At 32.9% G+C, this 24,238-nt stretch overlaps 2 protein-coding genes across 11 annotated transcripts; both read left to right on the plus strand.

Annotated features, from left to right (window-relative positions):
• Positions 1 to 6,004: 6,004 nt before the first annotated feature.
• LOC108459304 (uncharacterized) lies at positions 6,005 to 12,518 on the plus strand. 5 transcript variants are annotated; one of them, XM_017758657.2, is made up of 12 exons: positions 6,005 to 6,607; positions 6,981 to 7,510; positions 7,609 to 7,698; positions 7,797 to 8,036; positions 8,262 to 8,483; positions 8,564 to 8,858; positions 8,941 to 9,257; positions 9,355 to 9,464; positions 9,542 to 9,645; positions 9,766 to 9,845; positions 9,932 to 10,028; positions 11,149 to 12,518. In XM_017758657.2, the coding sequence occupies exons 1-11, from the start codon at positions 6,343 to 6,345 to the stop codon at positions 10,025 to 10,027; spliced, it is 2,349 nt and encodes a 782-aa protein (XP_017614146.1). In that variant the 5' UTR covers positions 6,005 to 6,342; the 3' UTR covers position 10,028; positions 11,149 to 12,518. The 5 variants fall into 5 exon arrangements, with proteins under 5 accessions (XP_017614146.1, XP_052877947.1, XP_017614141.1 ...); XM_053021987.1 differs by having other exon boundaries at positions 11,154 to 12,518; XM_017758652.2 differs by lacking the exon at positions 11,149 to 12,518 and adding an exon at positions 10,102 to 10,541.
• A 3,512-nt stretch (positions 12,519 to 16,030) lies between these two features.
• Positions 16,031 to 22,627, plus strand: LOC108459303 (heterogeneous nuclear ribonucleoprotein Q-like). Of its 6 annotated transcripts, none has more exons than XM_053021986.1 (13): positions 16,031 to 16,321; positions 16,408 to 16,701; positions 17,075 to 17,628; positions 17,727 to 17,816; positions 17,915 to 18,154; positions 18,380 to 18,601; positions 18,682 to 18,976; positions 19,059 to 19,375; positions 19,473 to 19,582; positions 19,660 to 19,763; positions 19,883 to 19,962; positions 20,046 to 20,142; positions 22,018 to 22,627. In XM_053021986.1, the coding sequence occupies exons 2-12, from the start codon at positions 16,419 to 16,421 to the stop codon at positions 20,139 to 20,141; spliced, it is 2,391 nt and encodes a 796-aa protein (XP_052877946.1). In that variant the 5' UTR covers positions 16,031 to 16,321; positions 16,408 to 16,418; the 3' UTR covers position 20,142; positions 22,018 to 22,627. The 6 variants fall into 6 exon arrangements, with proteins under 6 accessions (XP_052877946.1, XP_052877945.1, XP_017614139.1 ...); XM_053021985.1 differs by having other exon boundaries at positions 22,021 to 22,627; XM_017758650.2 differs by having other exon boundaries at positions 16,031 to 16,701.
• The last annotated feature ends 1,611 nt before the right edge of the window (positions 22,628 to 24,238 follow it).

Here is a 24,238-nt window from a genome sequence, read left to right on the forward strand (position 1 = left end):
AATTTCCTCAAATTAGCCCTTCAACATAAAACTTATGAATTACTTTACAATTCAATCCTTATTTCATTTCTAACTTGAATTTCCATCAATTTAACCCTTATTTCATCATTTTACTCAACATGAACATTATCTAGAAATCTAATAACTTTCAAAATATCAACTTAATTTCATCAAAATCTTATTCCAAAACTTCTAAAACATCAAATTTAAGTAAAAAGGACTAAATTGACTTACCTATTAAACTTTCAAGCTTTACACCTCCAATTTTCCCTTTTCTTCTTTCTTTTCTCTTTTTCTTTCTTTCCTTCCCCTGCTCTCTGTTTCGCTTGCTTTGTTTCTTCATTTTCTATCCTTTTTCTTTCTTTATTTCCTTTTTTTATATATATACACATATGTATTTATACTTAAATAATAAGTATTATTTATTTATTCATGTGTATATTATTAATACATTTATATTCATTTATAACCATACATTTGTCATTATTTAATATATTTATCATATAAAATCTTATAAAATAATTATTTAATTAATAAATATCTTTTATAAAATAATAAATATTTATTTAATATCTAATACATGTATTACAAATATATGTATTTTTATCAATACACTTATATATTTTATTTACTATACATTTGTCTTTATACTAATTTATTTATCATATAAATATCTTATAATATAATTATAATATATTAATTTAATAATATTTATTACTAATATATATATATTATAATTAAAATCTAAGTTAAAATCTTAGATTTTTATTTTTTTACTTTATATGCCGCCTCACTTATGCTAAATGGCATAATTGTCATTTTGGTCTTTTTATTTTCTTTTAATCTATAATTAAACTTTCGCACTTTATTTAATTTAATCCTTTTATTCAATTATCCTTAATTAAGCTAAATTCACTTAATTAAACTCTAATTAACCACTCAATTAACTTTTTAAATATTTTTGATAAATATTTACGGACCCATTTTTTAGTAACGGAGACTTGAAGATACACTTTTCCGATAACCGTAAAATTCAGGTTATTACAATTATGACCTCATTCTGGCCTCTCACGAAATACCCATTCCGTGCTACAACTAAAGAATTGCTATTCCAGCCTTTCACTGAATAGCTTCCAAAATTTATTCCCCAAAAATACCCTAAACTAAAAACATCATATTAACCATAATTTCAGTTTATGAATTATAGCTTGTAACGTCCCCCCTACCCGAGACCGTTGCCGGAGTCAAGCAGGAGACATTACAAAACTTATCTTAGCACTTAAACAGTTTTCGTAGTAAACTATCCATCTGCGTCACAGTCGCTAAAAAAATCATATCTCGAGTTACGAAACTCGAAATCCAATTCCGTAAATTTTCCTGAAACTAGACTCATATATCTACTTACTAATTTTTTCTAGAATTTTGGTCAGGCCAATTAGTACAGTTTATTATAAGAAGTCTCCCTGTTTCAGGGTTCAGCTACTCTGACCCTTGTGCACTTCGAATCAAATTTCTTCCTGTACAGAAATCCAATGACTATGCCATTTGTTTCAATTAAAAATAGACTCAATAATGAATCCATACATATAAAGTTTGAGTCCTAATTCTTAATACACAATTTATGGTGAATTTCTAAAGTCAGAACAGGGAATCCAGAAATTGTTCTAACCCTGTTTCACCAAAACATAAATATCTCATAAAATACAACTCTTTTACCAATTTTGTTTCTTCCATATAAAATAGATTCATTAAGCTTCAATTAAATATTTTATTCATCATCTAATTCACTTTATACTATTTTTGGTATATTTTCAAAGTTGGACTACTGTTACTGTCCAAATCTGTTTTAGTATAAAATGTTGATAACTAAGTTTATAACATCTTCATTTCTTCTTTCTACAACATTTACCAACAATTCCTCTTATTACTCTTCACTAACATATCAAAACATACCATTCTTAAGGTTTTGGTAACATTTACAAAACATACCAAAATATCATTTAACAACTTAGATACTTTCAATATAACCAAAAGACATCCTAGGTACAATGCCATTTTCCAAAAGATAGAAACTTCACCAATTTGAGTTTGGGGATCGACTTGTATCTTTGAGTCCTTATACTTTCGTACCTAGCTCAAGACGAAACAAACCGTCACGCTGAGAATACTCTCGTGGTATTTCCATAAACAATAGCTTAATCAACTTTAAAACATGGTAATTCAAACACATTATTGCTATTATTCAATATCAATCAAGACTTTAATAACCTTTACTTTATTTACCCTTATTAACATAACTCGGACACTAACGGATACACGGATCCAACCCACACTCCGGATAAGCACATAGTGCTTCATCGAACAAATCCGAACTTTAACATTATAGTACACAAAGTACTTCATCGAACAAATCCGAACTTTAACAGAGTCGACACATAGTGTCTCATCGACTCAATGTCGGAATATCCCAATACTTCCAATTCTTATGACATGTCAACTATATTCGACTAGCCCGACACTCGTTAATAGGGTATTCAAAATCACATTCATTTCAATATGGTAAAAATACTTACCTCATTCACATTTTCATACAATATAAATATCAAATATAGCAATAACGATTAAGCTCGGTTTATAGAAATACAAACCACTATTTATCGAATTTAATCGATATCTTCGTTCACTTTCTCTTTTCCTTCTTTGATGACGATCCGTGCTACGTTTGCTACTAACAATCATACAATTAAAATTCATCAATATACTAATTCATAAAATACATTTTCACTTTCTATCAAACTTTTACAAAAATTCCAATTTCGTCCTTTTTCCATTACTAATCTTTTTCTTTAACTTAAGCTTCATATTCTCTTTTAATCAACTCATTAACAATTTCTAACTCATAAAATTCATTATAAAACATAAATTTTGAGCTCTATTCAACTTAATCCCTATTTAAACCTAACTTAGAATTCTTTTAATAAATCACTCAATTTTCACTTCTAACTTCAATTCCTATCAATTTAACCCATAAAACCTCAATTTATTCAACTAAATCAATATCTAAAAATTTTCTATTTTTCTTCATTTTAACCTCATACATGTAGAACTTTGAATTAGGCATCCATAAACATAAAAATCATAAGAAAATGAGCTAAAACAACTTACCAATTAAACTTTAGGGCCTTAATCCTCAAATTTCCCTTTTCTTTTCTTTCTTTCTTTCCTTCTTTCTTTCTCACGTTTGCTCTCTGTAACTCTTTCTATGTTTCTTTACTCGTTATTATTTATTCATTATACTATATTATATTATTATTAACCTATAAAAATATAAATTAACATGTGTAATAGCTATAACATAAAATATCTTATAGCTATTACACATATATACCAACTATTACACATGTTATATCATACATTCACACACATGGCACTTAGGGTCTAATTGCTAGATTAGTCCCTTTTACTTCTTTAATCTATAATTAAACTTTTATTCCTTATGCAATTTAATCCTTTAAACTAAATTCAAGCTACTTCACTTAATTAAACACTAAATAACCATTCAACTATAATTTATAAATATTTCTAATAAATATTCATGAATAAATTTCACGGAAACAGTACTCAAGACTCAATTTCCGATACCGTAACTTTCGGTTCATTACATAGCTATAGAAGAAAAATCAAGAAGAAACAAAAATTGAAACCCAATAGTTACGATTAAATGTTTTCTCAACTTCGATTTCATCCAACAATGTTGTTTTCATAGCATCAACACAATGGGTCTCCTTCACTCTGACTTGTTCCAAATACAATAATGAAATTTAGAAAAACAAAACAAAACAACTCAAATCAGAAGAAAAAAAAACTGTGATGGACAATGAGAAATTAACAGAGGAAAGATTTGCATGTATGGATCTATAAGTTTTGGAGAGCTTTTAAGACAAACTAAACAAAAATTTGAAAGAGTAAGTAGAGATAAAAGATTTGGAGAGGAAGATACCTAATAAAAATAGAGGTTTAGAGAAAAAAAGAAGAATAAAGAACCTTATAAAACTCTAAATAAAAGAAAGAGAAAAGGTCTCTAGAAAGCTCTAATGAGTATAAGATCAATTGGATTGTGAATATTGAGGGCAATTAGGGTCCTTAGAAAGCTCTAATGATTTTATTTATTATTGCATTTTTTTCTTTATTATAATCTTTATTTTGGTAAGGTTATTCTTTTGTCGTCATGTTTTGTTTGGTTATATATTTTCCCACTTTATATTAAATAAATTTAGTTCGTTATATTCATAATAAAAATATATAATAAAATAATGTTAAATATGATTTTAGATTTATTTTTAAATTTAGAAACTTAAATTTGTTGTTAAATAATATTTTATTATTAAATATCAAATGTTAAATTATTTATTTTCAAATATTATTTTTGACATAACATTTATAAAGTTATTAAGAAATAAATCATATTTTTATACATAATATTAATTATACTATTAGATATATTTATAATATACATTACTAAATTATTAGCATTTAATAATATTAAAACTCTATAGATATAAATTTTATGAATTATATTAATTAAATTAAATTTATATGAACATTTAACAATAAGTGAATAATAAAAATAATATTATTAAAGTATATTTAATAATAACACTATTAAAGTTTAATAACAATAACAATAATCATTTACTTTAAAATTTTTATTAAGGGTACTCGGTCATTTTAACTTTTTTCCTTATGTTATTACAATATCTATTTTATTCAATTAAACACAAGAATACTATTACAGCTTTATTCAATTCTATTAAACTAAATAATTGAATTACTGATTACAACTCTATTTCATTCCTCCCAACCAAATGTGTTGTAAGTGTTTTAGAGGCTAACATGCGACTTTTAATTTCTTTTAGGTTTACATCACTCAACATCATTGGCTAAATGGTTTAAAGCTTTTGTCTTTTCAGATTTTTAAGCATTTTGTTTTTGTATTTAAATGTTTTAAGTTTTATTTTATTTCCAATTATTAATTTTAATTAATAAATCATTATTTATATAAACAAAATAATAAATATGTAATTATTAATGAAAGTAAAAATTTTAATATATATATATTATGTTAAATATATTTTATTTTTAAAAAATCAATTATTTTTTATATATAATTTTATATGTCAAATATTTATTTATTTTTCATGTACATTGTGAGCACGGTAAATTCTAATATTATAAAATAAAATAATTATTTTAAATAAAGTAAAATCTAATATATAAAATTAATTAATTATTTTAAATATAATTATTTTTAGTAAATATAAAATTTATATGTGGAATATTTTAAATAATTATTTCAATATCATTATTTTTATGTGAAATATTTCAAATACCAATATTTTTATATGTGAAAAATTTCAAATAATTGCTTCAAATATCATTATATTTTTACCTATATTGTGAGTATTATAAATTATAATATTATAATAAATTATTTTAAATACCATTATTTTTATAAATAAAATATTTCAATCAATTATTTCAAATAGACATATAAAATATATGATACTAAAATTTGCAATCCATATATATAATCAATTAATTATTTCATATATCAATATTTTGAGTAGATATATATAAAAATAAATGATATTTTAAAAATAAAATATATTTAACGTAATGATAGATATGTACAATTTAATATATAATTACATAATTATAAATAGAGAAATTTATTAATTAAAAATAAAATAAAACTGAAAACATTTAATTAAAAAAAAGGAAAAAGCTTCAAACAAGATATTTTAAAAGAAGAAAGCAAATATGAAAAAGGGAATTTGAAACTGGGTTAAGCCACAAACATTCAACTGTTCGGCCGATGATACAGAGTTGTTAAGGCAAAGCTTTTGATGCACTTTTACTTTTTTGGCCCATAAAAACGGCCTACTTCGATAATAACATATTAATTTAATAAATAATTTTCAACCCTAATATTTTGGAATTTTTTTTTATTTCGATAAAAATCCCAAATAAATACGGAGATCATCCTCGTATTGTGTATTAAGTTAAACTCACCCTAGACATAGAGTTCCAAAACAAAATTCGCGTCCTTTTCCTCTTTGTTAACCCCCCCAACAAATTTCCTTTTTCCTACCTAGGGTTAGGGTTTTCATGCGATTTTACATATTTCCTAAATCACTTTCTATTTAAGTTAGAAGATTTAATTTGAATTCCGTTTCGACTTATCTAGGATTTCTCTTCAATCCGTTGGTTTTAATTTTTTCCTGTTATCCCTTTTCCCTTTTTTATCGAATTCTGATCTTTCAGTCGTTAAGTTTCTAAACAATGCCTCCTAGAATAGTGAAGAGAGGAGCTGCGGCCGGTGGTTCAAAGAGAACGCCGAGGAACACTAGAGGGGCATCTAAATCCGAGAATCCACCAGCGGAGCCTGCACAAGAGGCCGTGAATGCAAAGGAGGCTTCAGTTCCAGTTGAGGAGGTCGTGGAGGCAGTTAAGGTTGATGAGAAACGAACTCCGGAACAAAAAGAGGTGATCGAGGAGGAAAACACCGGTTTAAATTTGAATTCCAATGGGTCGGTTTCGATGAAGAGTAAGTCTTTTGTTTGCTTATGGTTCATCTGATTTGCTTTCAATCTGATAGATTTGGGAATCTGCATGTTTGAAAATTATATGGCACGTCGCTATTATACAAACTTGTAGCTTTTATTGTAGTTTTGTGGGTTATTCCTGGAGTTTAGCATGTTATAAGGTTTTTGCTTTCCGTTGGATCATATTTGGTAACACATAGACATATCCTTGTCCATTTATTTCCCTTATCGAGGATCTACAAGGTTCACAATCATTATCTTTTCGAGTATTTGGATTGTTGAGATATTTTTGTTTCTGTTAGAATTTCGTATCAATTGCTTTAAGGTGATTGCTTCTTGACCGGCCTTGAATATTATACCCCTTCTTTGTCGCAGAAGAGAATGACTCACAGGAGTCTATTGAGGAGTATGAAAAAGATGAGAGGTTAGAATTGGATGATAATGAACCTGAATATGAAGCTGAAGAATATGGTGGGGTGGATTATGACGAGAAGGAGATGGATCCTGATGAAGTGGAAGATGAAGTAGAGGAAGTGATTGAGGAGGAGCAGGATGGTGAGGACGAAGATATTCATGAAGTTGAAGTAGAAGGTGATGCTGCCGATGATGAGCATCCTGGGGAGGAAACAGAGCATGCAGATTTGGATGATGCAACTGAGCATGAAGAGCGACATGAAGTTGTTCAAGAGAGACGCAAGCGTAAAGAGTTTGAAGTGTTTGTTGGGGGCTTAGACAAGGATGCTACCGAAGATGATATCAGGAAAGTCTTCAACCAAGTGGGTGAAATTGTTGAAGTTAGGTTGATGATGAACCCTCAAACAAAGAAGAACAAGGGCTTTGCTTTCTTGCGATTTGCAACTATAGAACAAGCAAAACGTGCATATACTGAACTTAGGAATCCCGTGGTAATTATTCTGTTCTTCAATAATATTACTTTTTTGAATTTCAAAATGGATCAACTTTAAAACTTAAAACAATTTTGTTCTAATGACTGCAATTCTAGATCAATGGAAAGCAGTGTGGTGTTACCCCAAGTCAAGACAGTGACACCCTTTTTCTGGGTAATATATGCAAGACATGGACAAAGGAAGCAGTAAGTACATGGGATTATTTAAGGTCACTAGCAAGTGGGCCATCTTTGTAAATGGTTATAAGTAGATAACATGTGTTTGTTATTGACTTTTGTTCCAGTTGAAAGAGAAGTTGAAACATTACGGAGTTGACAATATTGAGGACTTAACATTGGTGGAAGACAGCAACAGTGAGGGAATGAATCGAGGCTTTGCATTTTTGGAATTTGCATCCCGTTCAGATGCGATGGATGCTTTTAAGCGTCTTCAACGGAGAGATGTTTTATTTGGGGTTGATAGGCCTGCAAAGGTTTCTTTTGCAGATTCCTTCATCGATCCAGGTGATGAAATCATGGCACAGGTAATTTACTAAAACAAATTTTCTTCTAATATAATTTGTGGTTGGGTTGCTATGGTTTGGTCCCAAGCTCTCTTCCCTCACAAGCCTCTTGCCACTAAGCCAAGCGGTAGTTGGCTACAAAACAGTTTTTCTTTTTTGCTTTAGGTGGCATGAACTACTGGGCTTGTTGGAAATCATAAATGTATCTTATTATGAGAGCTTGATGATTTTTTCTCCCAAGTTCAGGTTAGGACCATATTTATTGATTGCCTGCCTCCTTCATGGGATGAGGATCGCGTTAGAGAGCTACTGAAGAAGTATGGGGAGATTGAAAAGATTGAACTTGCCCGGAACATGCCATCTGCTGACAGGAAGGATTATGGTTTTGTCACATTTGATACTCATGATGCTGCTGTCACATGTGCTAAGAGCATTAATAATACCGAGTTGGGCGAAGGTGACATCAAGGTTAGTCAATGTTCTTGGTGTACCATGTTGTTTACATGACTTAACTATTAACTTGTCTAATGGTTATTCTTTTATTTCAGGCCAAAGTTAGAGCCAGGTTATCGAGACCACATCAAAGAGGCAGAAGTAAGAACGTCGGCCGTGATAGTTTCAGGTCTGGGCGTGGATCTGGACGAGTAGTTAGGGGTGCATGGGGTCGTCCTGATTCACGTGGTTTTGCTCCTCGTGGGATGAGAGGAATTAGTAGCCGTGCCCCTCCACCTAGTCTAAAGAGGCCTGTTGGACTGAGAGATAGACGTCCTCTCATGTCTGCACCAGCTAGAGGCAGGCCTTTATCACCTCCCCCTTCTAGATCCTATGACAGAAGAGCCCCCGGTATGGCTCTATCCTGCTTCACGTCTACCTGAATTCTTCGATTTTTGAGATTTAAATTTCTTACTTCAATCTTTTTTGACAGTTATGCCATATCCAAAGGGTAGTTTAAAGAGGGAATATAGTCAACGCGATGAGCTTCCTCCTCCAAGGAGCAGAGAAGTTATGGATTATGGATCTAGGGTTGTCCCTGATAGACGATCCACATATAGAGAAGAATATTCTTCTCGCAACCCGGGTTACTTTGATTTGCCTAGAACCACATCTCGTACTGCAGCGAGAAGACCCTATGGAGATGATGCATATGCCCAAAGATTTGAAAGACCTCCTCCTAGTTACCGTGAGGGGCGTGGCCGTGATTATGACACTATATCTGGCTCAAAAAGACCATATCCTGTTATGGTTGGTCCCACAGTTCCTTCAAGTAATTATGTCATCTTTGGCATATGATTTAACAATTTCCTAGCTGATTATGCCATGTACTTGCTTGTTGAATCAGGATGATGTCCCTCCACGATATTCTGATGATGGTCCGAGGCATTCAAGGGCTCGTCTAGACTACGAATTTGCTGGTGGTGCTCCTCCATATGTGGATGCATATGGTGATAGGTTTGTTATTTAGGAGCTTTCTGGTGTTTATTCTCTTTGTTCTGGAGCTTTAGTTATCTTTTGTCTTATTTTGATAGGCTTGGGAGATCCAATCTAGGATACGGTGGCAGCAGGAGTTCTATATCTAGTCAGACCTCACATGGGCTATATGGCAGTCGTCAGGGTATGGGCTATGGTGGAGGTGTGTTCTAAGTTGCTGCTGACTTGTTAAAATAGAAAAAAAGAGGGTTTCCTCCTGGATGGGGTGGACGTATTGTTGGTGTTTTCTGGTTTAATGACTTACATTTGGTCTGGTTTTCAGGTTCTTTTAGCAGCAGTGATGTTGGAGGAATGTACTCATCCTCTGGTTATGGTGGTGATTACATACCTAGGGGATCTGGTGTATGTCCTTTTCCTTCTTTCTTTTGTTTGATATTTTAAAAATTATACAAGCCTATATTGATGTTCTTTTTCTGCTTCCATGGCAGGTTGGTGGTAGCTCTTACTCATCCATGTACTCCAGTCGTGGTATGGGTGGTAGCAGTTACATGGGTGGTGGGGGTGGTTCTGGGTCATACTACTGATGTAAGTTAAATTATTTTTATCCCTTTTACTTTTCGTGTTGTACTTGTGGATGTGTAATAATTATCTTCTGCAGTAGTATGCATTTCTAATGTAGATTAGGCTTCCTGAAGAAGATGGTTTATATGTTCTGAGAGGTGTATTGGCAAGGTGAATTTGTCCATGAAACAGATTTCGGAGACAGTGAGGCTTCTGTAGGGTGTGGAGCATTCGAAGCTTTGGTTTTGGTACCCATGGTATTGGATAGAAGCATGCCTAGTGCTATAGCCTCCATACATGGAAGTACAAGGTTTTGAGGCTTAAGTTCAATGTGAAAGGCAGGGTGCTGGTTCAAACTGTTTCTAGTTTCAAGATCAGGTTACTTGTGATAGTGAGTTTTCAAGTTTATGGTGTAAGGAAAACTAATCTTACGTAGAGATTAAACAGCAAGTGCTTAGAATATGCTGTATATGAACAATATTTACTTTTGTATTTAAGAACCCTACCAATGGATAATTTGGAAGCTTTTATCACGAACTCTACTGGGCTGAGTATTAGAGCGAGGATTAAGTCATTAATTTACATTTGGTTATGGATTTTGGAAACTTTGGCATGCTGAACTCAACTGGTAAGTGTTGATAAAATAAGAAACAAGGAATTAACATCTTTTCTTAAGGGTGATAAGCACTAAGAGACAAATGGTACCTATACCTGAAGATTATGTGAAATCTTTAGAGGATATTCTTGTATGCTTTTTTTGTACAAGCATATTGCAATTCTTGGAAGTGGTGTTTGTGAAGCCATATACATGCCAGGAGGAAATTAAAGACTTACTTAACCTGATCTGGTAAAGCTTGTACACTGTAGACACATACTAACTTTTGTTTTGGCTTGATTTTTCTATGGGAATTCCCGACTAAGATGAAATGGACTTGATTCTAGTACAGGAAAGGACATGTCTTCTTCAACACCTGACATGTTTGACTTTGTGGTCACTGTTGCACTTTTTAGTTCTTTTTGTTGGCATCTTTCTTGAGAAAAGTTTCGTGTGTTCAATTTTTTCATTTTTCTGGTCTTGGGTTGTCCTTGGCCTTGTGGTATATGCTTGGCAAAGATTTTGAACTTTTTGCTTATGGACGCATAGGAAAGTATCTGTTTCGTACTGAAGGACTACTTCCTAATGTCACGGCGGCTGCTATTTCTTTTCTGCCTTGTTATTGTTTGATGAAGCAACTCTTTATGAAGCTGTGCTCTCCAACTTGAGTTATATGGATTTTGGGGGAATTTTCTGTTTCTCATTATGAAGCATCATGAAATGGTTTATAGTTGTTTTGGCAAGTTGTTGGTAAATGAAACCCTTGTGGAGGCAGTGCCTTACAAATTGGGCTTAGAAGAGAAATGATTTTGGAAAAGTAGAATTCTAATTTGCTCAGAAATCAATGAAGCTGTGGGTTTTTATGTCGGTGATTTAAAAAATGCTTTTTTAAGAAAACATACTGAGCACAACCTTTAGTTGGAGTTAGAATGTGTTGAAATCATTGACTTTTTTCTAAATTGTACTTGAGAATAAGTGAGTTGCCTTCCCTCACCCAAGTATTTTAGTGAAGTTATAAGTTAATAAGATACACTTTGAACTTTATGCTAGAGAAGTGTAAAAAGTATGGTCTAACAAGATGTATAATGTCATGTCTACGGGGACTTCATTATGTTCAATGATATTTGGTCCATGGGTGGTTTATTCTCAGTTCAATGTGAATATTTAAGCATAACGTCATTTAAAGTATTAATGTAGGATCAAAATTGTTAGTTAACAGGTGAATGGTTGGCCGGATCTGCCACCGTTACTGAGCTCTTCAAAGTTAAAAACTTGATTGATATGCTTGTTCCATCTCGCTTGTGCCGGTGTTAAAAATATTAGCAGGACTGCTACTTGTTTAGCAACCCAGCGCTTTGACATGATGCTGGTGCTAGTTTTTGTAGTTTTTTTATTCATGTTATTTTGGTCTCAAATCAACTTGCGGGGTGTTTTTTCTGGCTTGCTTTTTTTCCCCCTTTGGAAATTTAGTTACTTTGGCAAGTATATGGATTTATTGGTTGTATCTGTGCTTGTTTCCGACTTTGGGGGTCAAAATCTTATCTGCTCTGGGACTGGCCTGCGAAAAGGAGAGGATTACAAGTTACTAATTCAGTAATAAAATTAGGGGTGAGAGCGTAACTGCATGCCTTCATGAACAGACTAGGCATAAGAAAGAGCAGGCAATAACCGTTTTTGATGAATGGCACAACTTCTATGGTATACATTGGCTCGTGGGTCTTTGCTGATAACATTAGTGCACAACTCTGTTCCCCAACATTTTCTTATTATTTATCTCTACTTTTTTTTGCCCTTATATCAAGTGCTTTTTTGCCCCTTTCTTAATTATTTCCTGGACTTGATTTTGATGATGGTGCAGCATGCCGATAACTTGGTTTAGAAATATTATTATTGATCCATTGTTATTATCGCTGACTAAATTCCAAATAATAGTAAACTACTATCTATCGCATATACGCTCATGAATGATGACTGATCGACATAAGATGTTTAATGGCTTTGCATCTGAAAGTGCTAAACGATTTCATTCCAGTTATATGTGTCCGCGTGTATGTTGTATATCCATGCAAATCGATATACTTTTCTTCACCGAAATCGATGTTTTAAATCAACACAATCTTTGCTTTTTTTTTATACGAACTCCATTCACTGGTAGCTTTGAATTCATGGGACAGTGTTTTCTGGGAGTGTCTTTCAACATGTCATCACTAATTAGTTTATGATGTTAATGGCCGAAAGAAATAAAATGTTAATGGCCGAAAGAAATAAAAGGAAAATAGTTACAAATTTTAAAGGTAAACGATTATGTAAGTTTTTAGAAATATAAAGGTTAAAAAAGCCTCATTTGGTCACTTCCATTTTTGATATTAGTATTTTAAACAAATAAATTAATTTTTGTCAATTTTGAAAGTATTGATTTCAGTAGTATGTCCATCAAATGTTACAAGCAAGCGTTATGTAGTAAAGAAGTCAAGCTAATACCTAAAACCAGTAAACCTGTTATTTCCCATTGCCAGTAAAATAGCTGATGAAATTGGAAAGGTTGCTGCCTTGATACTTGGATCGAGGATAATATTTATCTTCACATTTTGTACTTGGACGAGGAGTATCCGACTAGTCAATTGTTGTCCGCGCAGTAGTAATCTCTTTGTAAACAAAATATGACCAAGCCAACGAAGAGCAAAAGAATGTACAGAATAAACGGCGGCAATTCTACCATAGCAAGACATTCCCCTGCTAGTTAATATCAAGGGGCATGTATAAGGCTATACAACATCTCAGCTGCCGATTCAACCAATTCATTCTGTTCTTCATGGAACATATCACCTATGAAACCCAAAAATGTGTACTTAATAGCAAGAATCAATGTGCGTGGATGACTGACAAGTTCATAGAAACAAAACCTAACAATTGCACGTGCCAAAACAACTAGTAATTTACTAAAGGCTCAATCAGGTCTTTATGGATAACCATCCCACTAAATACATTTTCAAGTGGCTCATTGTTGAATCATGCAAAGTTGATTGTACATGAATCTCTTCTAAATTAGTTAAGAATTCACTTGCTTTTGATAATTTGTTTTTATTTTCTAAAAGGGAACATTCAGAGACTGCAAAACTATAACAATCATACAATCCTAATAAGGAGAATACGAAAGTAGCATCACATAGCATTGTTGCTATACTTGACAATTGATATGTAACAAAAATGCTACTTAACCAATTACACGAACAACTAACTATTTGTATTGACAGTGACATGACACTACCAAATCATGGAACCTCCCCTATATGTACCAAATATTGTTAAGTGAATATGTTGGATATAGGTGTTATATCTTAATGTTTTAAACATATTTACTAGTTTAAATAAATTATATAGTTACAAATACAAATTTTCTCGTATAAAGGAATCAAGAATCTTTAGAAAAAAAACCTCCCTGTTGGACTAGAAGTCTCAATGTGCCAATGATTATTGCTTCTTGCTTCTATATATTTAGGTGGATTATTATTTTATTATTTTAATTTTTCAAGAGATTCAATGAAGCGAACTCAATTATTAATTTTTATGTTTTGTAAATTCATTAAGAATTAGATATAGAACAATTTTTTTAATTTTATAAATCAAGTTAAAAATTATCTTACATATTATCTTATATTGTTTATTTAAATAGCGAAAGGATGTGTGATGAGGTTTTAATGCAGAAAACTCAATCATTAATTACAACAAATGATTATATTTTATTTATTGTTGATTTTATTGATTTCTTGATCCATGAGGTCTAATTTTAATAATTGCAATAATAATGATTAAGAAAAATACAACAGTTTCTTATTGTGGAAATTCACTTCTTAATTATCCGTAAATTTTCTTTTAAGAAAGTATAATATGAATTTACAAAATTAAGCGGAAATTTTTATAAGAACTTGCAACGTTACTGCTTTCTTCTGAGGAAGATTACGGTACCATAACCGTGCCACGTAAGATTAGACGGCGAGCGAGGAAAGATCCTATGCGGCTATGCTTCAGCTTATACCTTAAGAACCAAGCAAACAAATCATGGTTAGATGAGGTGGTAATGTCAGCTGCTTCACTCTCCATGCTTTCCACGTGTCTTCGTCTCCCAATATAGTTTATTCCCCCAATAGAAACACCTCTGTCTCATTAAACTGATAATAAAATGTAAACTCATTTAATAATAATAATAATAATAATAATAATAATAATAATAATATATCAACACTTCAAAAAATATCAGCTTAATAAATTAATAATTAAATAATTATTAATTTTTAATTTATATAAAGAGGGTAGACTGTAGAACGTGTCTAGAAATTAAAACCAAAACTTTGTTAATCATGATTTTATTTAAATAATGACCGTAAATTTAATTAACGACACATTCACAATATATATAATAAAATTCGAAATTTGATATAATATTTAAATATAAATTTCATTAAAATAATAAAGTTGAGATTGTAAATTATAATATTTTGACTATGAATTTCATCGCTTATAAATAGTTATTTTTTTAAATTTACATGAACATATAAAATTATCTTCAATTAACATCTATTGATGTAATGTTTAAAATTACTAATAATCTTTACCCATCCCTAAATAAGAGTATATTCATACTACAGTATATTAGAATCTATTTTCTCTTACTCTAATAATAATATAACTACCAATCAAGCTAATATTTAATTAATATAATTTTTGTAACTTTATAATTTAACATCTCAATTAAAATTGTAATATAATATAGATAGAGAGATTAATAATATTACGAATAAGAATGGTATGCATCTAAAATTTTATATTTTAAAAATGAATTTTTTTTAAACGTGACTCAAATTTCTGATTTTTTTATAAAAATAATATTAAAAATACAAAATGGCATGGGACATAAATTAATTTTTTATTAATGCCATGACTATATCAAGCGATATTGATATGTATTTTTAAAAATATCAATATTTTTATGAATATACATATTAAAAACAAAAAGAAAATTGCTGAAAAAAATCAGCTGAAAACAAGAAAATGAAAAAAAGAAAAAAAAAAAAGGCCGACAAACCAACTAATGTTTTGTTTCACTGTGAGGGAATTAAATTAAAAGACAAACTTTGGGAAGTGAAACTAACAGACTAGCTACCGATTTGTTTTATTGTTAGGGGAATTAAATTAAAAAGAAATTTTAGGAAGTGAAATTAACCATAAATAACTATAACTATAATAAACACGAAAACAATTTCGGGTGGAGAAAATTAAATTAAAAATATGTATTTTAAAAAAATTAAAAAAATATATTTTCAGGCAACACCGATAAAAAAAAAAAAAAAAACTTCAACAGCTTTTTTTTTTTCTCTATATTAAAGAAGAACAGACCACATTTTTCTCTCTATTATTTTTTCAAAATAACGACCTATATATATAAAATATTAAACGATGACATAGTCCGTGCGCGCGCATATATATCTAAATAAACCCGGAGACCAACCTCAAACCGTGTATTAAATTCACCCTAGAACCAAATTTCCAAAACAAAATTCACGTCTTTTTCCTCTTTGTCACTCTCTCTATTCCCCCCATATCATTCGCATACTTAGGGTTAGGGTTTTTATTGCGATTTTAGATATTTCCTTATTTACTTCTCTTCAAGTTAGATATTTAATTTGGATTCCATTTCGACTTATCTAGGAGTTCTCATCAATCCGTGGGTTTTAATTTTTTTTCTTTGTTCTATCGGAAGTTTCAATTATCCCTTTTCCCTTTATCGAATTCTGATATTTCAGTCGTTAGGTTTCTAAACAATGCCTCCTAGAACCGTGAAGAGAGGAGCCGCGGCCGGTGGTCCAAAGAGAACGCCGAGGTCCACTAGAGGGGCATCCAAATCCGAGAATCCACCAGCGGAGCCTGTACAAGAGGCCGTGAATACAAAGGAGGCTTCAGTTCCAGTTGAGGAGCTCGTGGAGGCCGTTAAGGCCGTTGAGAAACCAACTCCGGAGCAAAAAGTGGTGATCGTGGAGAAAGGGGCTGTTGAGGAGGAAAACACCGGTTTAAATTTGAATTCCAATGGGTCGGTTGCGATGAAGAGTAAGTCTTTTGTTTGCTTTTGGTTCATCTGATTTGCTTTCAATCTGATGGATTTGGGCATCTGCAAGTTTGAAAATTATATGGCACGTCGCCATTATACAAACCTGTAGCTTTTATTGTAGTTTTGTGGGCTATTCCTGGAATTTAGCATGTTATAAAGTGTCTGTTTTCCGTTGGATCATATTTGGTATCACATAAACGTATCCTTGTACATTTATTTCCCTTTCCGAGAATGTACAAGGTTCACAATCATTATCTTTACGAGAATTTGGTTTGTTGAGATATTTTTGTCTCTATTAGAATTTCGTATCAATTGCTTTAAGATGATTGCTTCTTGGCTGGCCTTGATTATTCTATCCCTTCTTTGTCGCAGAAGAGAATGACTCTAAGGAGCCTATTGAGGAGTATGGAAAAGATGAGAGGTTAGAATTGGATGATAATGAACCTGAATATGAAGCTGAAGAATATGGTGGGGTGGATTATGACGAGAAGGAGATGGATCCTGATGAAGTGGAAGATGAAGTAGAGGAAGTGATTGAGGAGGAGCAGGATGGTGAGGAGAAAGCGGGTGATCTGTCAGATTACGAAGATATTCATGAAGTTGAAGTAGAAGGTGATGCCGATGATGATGAGGATCCTGGGCAGGAAGTGGAGCATGCAGATTTGGATGATGCAACCGAGCATGAAGAGCGACATGAAGTTGTCCAAGAGAGACGTAAGCGTAAAGAGTTTGAAGTGTTTGTTGGGGGCTTAGACAAGGATGCTACCGAAGATGATATCAGGAAAGTCTTCAACCAAGTGGGTGAAATTGTTGAAGTTAGGTTGATGATGAACCCTCAAACAAAGAAGAACAAGGGCTTTGCTTTCTTGCGATTTGCAACTATAGAACAAGCAAAACGTGCATATACTGAACTTAGGAATCCCGTGGTAATTATTCTGTTCTTCAATAATATTACTTTTTTGAATTTCAAAATGGATCAACTTTAAAACTTAAAACTATTTTGTTCTAATGACTACAATTCTAGATTAATGGAAAACAGTGTGGTGTTACCCCAAGTCAAGACAGTGACACCCTTTTTCTGGGTAATATATGCAAGACATGGACAAAGGAAGCAGTAAGTACATGGGATTATTTAAGGTCACTAGCAAGTGGGCCATCTTTTTGAATGGTTATAAGTAGATAACATGTGTTCATTATTGACTGTTGTTCCAGTTGAAAGAGAAGTTGAAACATTACGGAGTTGACAATGTTGAGGACTTAACATTGGTCGAAGACAGCAACAATGAGGGAATGAATCGAGGCTTTGCATTTCTGGAATTTGCATCCCGTTCAGATGCGATGGATGCTTTTAAGCGTCTTCAACGGAGAGATGTTTTATTTGGGGTTGATAGGCCTGCAAAGGTTTCTTTTGCAGATTCCTTCATCGATCCAGGTGATGAAATCATGGCACAGGTAATTTACTAAAACAAATTTTCTTCTAATATAATTTGTGGTTGGGTTGCTATGGTTTGGTCCCAAGCTCTCATACCTCACAAGCCTCTTGCCACTAAGCCAAGAGGTAGTTGGCTACAAAACAGTTTTTCTTTTTTGCTTTAGGTGGCATGAACTACTGGGCTTGTTGGAAATCATTAATGTATCTTATTGTGAGAGCTTGATGATTTTTTCTCCCAAGTTCAGGTTAGGACCATATTTATTGATTGCCTGCCTCCTTCTTGGGATGAGGATCGCGTTAGAGAGCTACTGAAGAAGTATGGGGAGATTGAAAAGATTGAACTTGCCCGGAACATGCCATCTGCTGACAGGAAGGATTATGGTTTTGTCACGTTTGATACTCATGATGCTGCTGTCACATGTGCTAAGAGCATTAATAATACCGAGTTGGGCGAAGGTGACATCAAGGTTAGTCAATGTTCTTGGTGTACCATGTTGTTTACATGACTTAACTATTACCTTGTCTAATGGTTATTCTTTTATTTCAGGCCAAAGTTAGAGCCAGGTTATCGAGACCACATCAAAGAGGCAGAGGTAAGAACGTCGGCCGTGATAGTTTCAGGTCTGGGCGCGGATCTGGACGAGTAGTTAGGGGTTCATGGGGTCGTCCTGATTCACGTGGTTTTGCTCCTCGTGGGATGAGAGGAATCAGTAGCCGTGCCCCTCCACCTAGTCTAAAGAGGCCTGTTGGACTAAGAGATAGACGTCCTCTCATGTCTGCACCAGCTAGAGGCAGGCCTTTATCACCTCCCCCTTCTAGATCCTATGACAGAAGAGCCCCTGGTATGGCTCTATCCTGCTTCACGTCTACCTGAATTCTTCATTTTTCGAGATTTAAATTTCTTACTTCAATCTTTTTTGACAGTTATGCCATATCCAAAGGGTAGTTTAAAGAGGGAATATAGTCAACGCGATGAGCTTCCTCCTCCAAGGAGCAGAGAAGTTATGGATTATGGATCTAGGGTTTTCCCTGATAGACGATCCACATATAGAGAAGAATATTCTTCTTGCAACTCTGGTTACTTTGATTTGCCTAGAACCACTTCTCGTACTGCAGCGAGAAGACCCTATGGAGATGATGCATATGCCCAAAGATTTGAAAGACCTCCTCCTAGTTACCGTGAGGGGCGTGGCCGTGATTATGACACTATTTCTGGCTCAAAAAGACCATATCCTGTTATGGTTGGTCCCACAGTTCCTTCAAGTAATTATGTCATCATTGGCATATGATTTAACAATTTCCTAGCTGATTATGCCATGTACTTGCTTGTTGAATCAGGATGATGTCCCTCCACGATATGCTGATGATGGTCCGAGGCATTCAAGGGCTCGTCTAGACTATGAACTTGCTGGTGGTGCTCCTCCATATGTGGATGCATATGGTGATAGGTTTGTTATTTAGGAGCTTTCTGGTGTTTATTCTCTTTGTTCTGGAGCTTTAGTTATCTTTTGTCTTATTTTGATAGGCTTGGGAGATCCAATCTAGGATACGGTGGCAGCAGGAGTTCTATATCTAGTCAGGACTCACATGGGCTCTATGCCAGTCGTCAGGGCATGGGCTACGGTGGAGGTGTGTTCTAAGTTGCTGCTGACTTGTTAAAGAAGAAAAAAGAGGGGTTCCTGCTGGATGTGGTGGACATTTTGTTGGTGTTTTATGGTTTAATGACTTACATTTGGTCTGGTTTTCAGGTTCTTTTAGCAGCAGTGATATTGGTGGAATGTACTCATCCTCTGGTTATGGTGGTGATTACATGCCTAGGGGATCTGATGTATGCGCTTTTCCTTTCATTTGTTTAATATTTTAAAAATTATACTAGCATATATCGATGTTCTTTTTCTGCTTCCATGGCAGGTTGGTGGTAGCTCCTACGCATCCATGTACTCTAGCCGCGGTATGGGTGGTAGCAGTTACATGGGTGGTGGGGGTGGTTCTGGGTCATACTACTGATGTAAGTCAGATTGTTTTTATCCCTTTACTTAGTGTTGTACTCGTGGACGTGTAATAATTATCTTCAGCAGTAGTCTGCATTTTTAACGGAGATTAGGCTTCTTGAAGAAGATGGTTTGTATGTTCTGAGAGGTGTATTAGCAAGGTGAATTTGTCCATGAAACAGATTTCAGAGACTGTGAGGCTTCTGTAGGGTGTGGAGCATTTGAAGCTTTGGTTTTGGTACCCATGGTATTGGATAGAAGTATGCCAAGTGCTATAGCCTCCATACATTGTAGTACAAGGTTTTTTGGCATAAGTTCAATGTGAAAGAGGCAGCATGCTGGTTCAAACTGTTTCTAGTTTCACAAACAGGTTATTTGTGATTGTGAGTATTCAAGTTTATGGTGTAAGGAAAACTAATCTCAGTTAGAGATGAAACAACAAGTGCTTAGAATATGCTGTGTATGAACAACATTATTTACTTTTGTATTTAAGAACCCTGCCCATGGATAATTTGGAAGCATTTATCACAAACTTTATGGGTTGAGTATTAGAGCGTGGATTAAGTCATTAATTTGCATTTTGGTTATGGATTTTGGATACTTTGGCATGCTGAACTCATCAGGTAAGTGTTGATAAGGTAAGAAACAAGGCATTAATATCTTTCCTTAAGGATGATAAGTACAAAGAGATCAAATGGTGCCTATAACGGAAGGTTATATGAAATTTGTAGAGGATATACTTATGCTTTTTTGTATAAGCATATTGCATTTTCTGGAAGTGGTGCTTGTGAAGTCATATACAAGCCAGGAGGAAATTAAAGACTTAACCTGATCTGGTAAAGCTTGTAGACTGTAGACGCATACTGACTTTTGTTGTGGCTTTGTTTTTCTTTGGGAATTCCCGACTAAGATGAAATGGACTTTATTTAGTACAGAAAGGACATGGCTTCTTCAAGACCTGACATGTTTGACTTTTTGTTCATTGTTGCATCTTTTAGTTCTTTTTGTTGATATCTTTCGTGAGAAAATTTTTTTGTGTTCATATTTTTTTTTTTTTTTTGGTTTTTCTGGTTTTGGTTGTCCTTGGCCTGGTGGAGTATGCTAGGCAAATATTTGAACTATTTGCTTATGGACCTGTAGGAAAATATCTGTTTCTGACTGAAAGACCACTTCCTAATGTTAGGGCAGCTGCTATATCTTTTCTTCCTAGTTATTTTTTGATGAAGCAACTCCTTATAAAGCTGTGCTCTCCAACTTGAATTATGTGGATTTTGGGGAAATTTTATGTTTCTCATGATGAAGCATCATGAAATGGTTTATAGTTGTTTTGGGATGTTGTTGGTAAATGAAACCCTTGTGGGAAGGCAGTGCCTTACAAATTGGGCTTAGAAGAGAATGATTTTGGAAAAGTTGAATTCTAATTGGCTCAGAAATCAATAAAGCTGTGGGTATTTATTTTGGTGATTTAAAAAATGTTACTTTAAGAAAACATACTGAGTACAACCTTTAGTTGGAGTTACAATTTTTACTAAACTGCCCTGGAGAATAAGTGAATTGCGTTCCTTCCCCCTTGGTATTTTAGTAATATTTTAAGTTGATAAGTTGCACTTGGAACTTTATGCTAGAGAAACATAACAAGTATGTTCTAACAGGATGTATAATGTCGCATATACAGGGACTTTGTTATGTTCAATGATTTTTTGTTCCTTGGGTGGTTTCTCAATGTGAATATTAACTTATAATGTCATGTAAAGTATGTGTAGGATCAAAATTGTTAGTTTAAGAGATTGGTTGGCTGGATCTGCCTCTGTGAATAAGCTCTTCACAGTTAAAATCTTGATTGTTGTTATGTTTGTTTTGTCTTGCTTTGGCTGGTGCTTTATAATTATTAGCAGGACAGGTACCTTGTTCAGCAGCCCAGCGCTTTGGCGTGATGTTGGTGCTAGTTTTTTGTAGTTTATTTATTCATGTAGTTTGGTCTCAAATCAGATTGCGGGATACTGCACCTATGAGGCTGTATATATATTGTATTGCCTGAGTTTGTTTTTGGCAAGCTCTTTCCTCCCCCTTGGAAAATTAGTTACTTTGGAAATACATCGATTTATTGGTTGTATCTGTGCTTGTTTCTGAGTTTGAGGGTCGAAGCCTTATGTGCTCGGGGAGTGGCCTGCGAAAAGGAGAGGATTACAAGTTACTAATTCAGTAATAAAATGAGGGAGAGAGCATGACAGCATGCGTTCACGAACAGTCTTAGGCATAAGAAAGAGAAGCTAATGGCACAACTTCCCTGCTTGACATTTGTTCGTGGGTCCTTGCTGATAACGCAAATGCACAATCTCTGTTCCCCAGGACTTTCTTCCTTATTGGTTATAATTACCTTTTTGTCCTTTGTCTCATTATTTCCCGTACGCTTAATTTTGATGTTGATGCAGCATGCCAGTAACTTTTGGTTTAGAAATATAGTATATTATTATTAATACATTGTTATGATTGCTGACTAAATTCCAAATAATAGTGAACTGATATCTATTGCATATACGCTCATGAATGATGGTTGATCGACACTAAGATGTTTAGTGGCTTTGCATCTGAAAATGCTAAAATATAATGTTAAACTGACATTTTCTATGTACGTGTATATATATTTTTATGTATTTCCATGCAAATCAATATACTTTTTTTTTCTTAAAGTCATAATTTTAAAGTTTAAACCAACACGATCCTTGCTTTTGTTTGATACGAATTTCAATCGCTACCGTCTACCTTTTACCATCGCATGATATGGAAGGTGTGAAGTCACGGGACTGTTGGCGGAGAGCATCTTTCAACAAGTCATCACGATTATAAGGAAAATAATTGCAAGTCAATGACAAATAAACTTGGTCAAACTAAAAAAATTGCAAGTCAATGGAAAATAAAATTTTTACGGGTTGAAAACGCGTAAAGCATTTTACAATCCCTCATTTTTTACCTTCTTTCATCTCTCAATATCTTGTCCTTCAACTTTGATCTCTCAGTCCTCTCCATGTAAGTTTACTTTCTTTTCTTTTTTATTTTTTTGTTCATTTTTCCCAATTTCCTTGCTTAAGTTGTTATTTATTTATTTATTATTATAAACCTTCCGCTTCAGAAAAACTCATAGAAGTTGCCCATTTCAACTGGATCCACCCTAACATGAGGATTACCACTTTTATTTATTTATTTATTGTATTAACAACTCCTCGTTCTTGAACTTCATTTAGAAAATTGAAAGAAAACTGCTGTTGAGATGTCTGGAAGGTTCTTAGTTCGTTGTTTAATATATTTGGGAAACTTGTCTTTTTTAGTTTACTATGATTGTTTTTTTTGAAGTAGTTATTGTTGATAATAATGTTGCTGCTGATCCAATGTTTGTTATTAACTTTAGAATTCCTTTGCTTTTAACATGTCTCTATTCGGTTTTTGAGAAGAAACTGGAAAAAAGAATTTTATATCAGTCAAGTGGCTTCTGTTAGATTGAAGATTTTGTGAATGAGATTATGACATTTTATACTCACTCTAACATAGTTAACATATACAACTTGGTTCGTAGGATAAATGGTAGTTAGGTACAACTTAGGTTTTTCCAGAAAAACATGCAATCATTTAAACACAAAAAATATCAACTTTTCATAAAATCAATATATTTTTCATAAATTATTTTCAATAAATAGTTTACATAAAATAAATAGATCTTAAGTTTATATATTCTATCAATTTGATCTTGATTTAACAAATTAAATTATAATATCTATATTTTCTGTCAATTTAGTCATAGTTTAATAAATTTAGCTCATAACATTTATAATGTATGTTAACATTTTACACAAATTACATGAAAAATAAATATAATGCTAAAGTTAAATGTATTTAATTGTTACCTTTTGGAATTAACATGAATTAAATTTTTTAATTTATTTAAAGATATAATAAAAATGTTTTTATTTGATATTTATTTTAATATAATACTTATTCTTACCTATAATCTTTAAAAATACTCTCTATTTTTTAAAAATAACTAAAATTAGATAGTATATATAGAAAAGTCCCCTTATAAAAATTAAAATAATTTAATACACTTTTGTAACTATATAT

Source organism: Gossypium arboreum, chromosome 11, assembly GCF_025698485.1.
Source record: "Gossypium arboreum isolate Shixiya-1 chromosome 11, ASM2569848v2, whole genome shotgun sequence".
Classification (NCBI taxonomy): Eukaryota; Viridiplantae; Streptophyta; class Magnoliopsida; order Malvales; family Malvaceae; genus Gossypium; species Gossypium arboreum.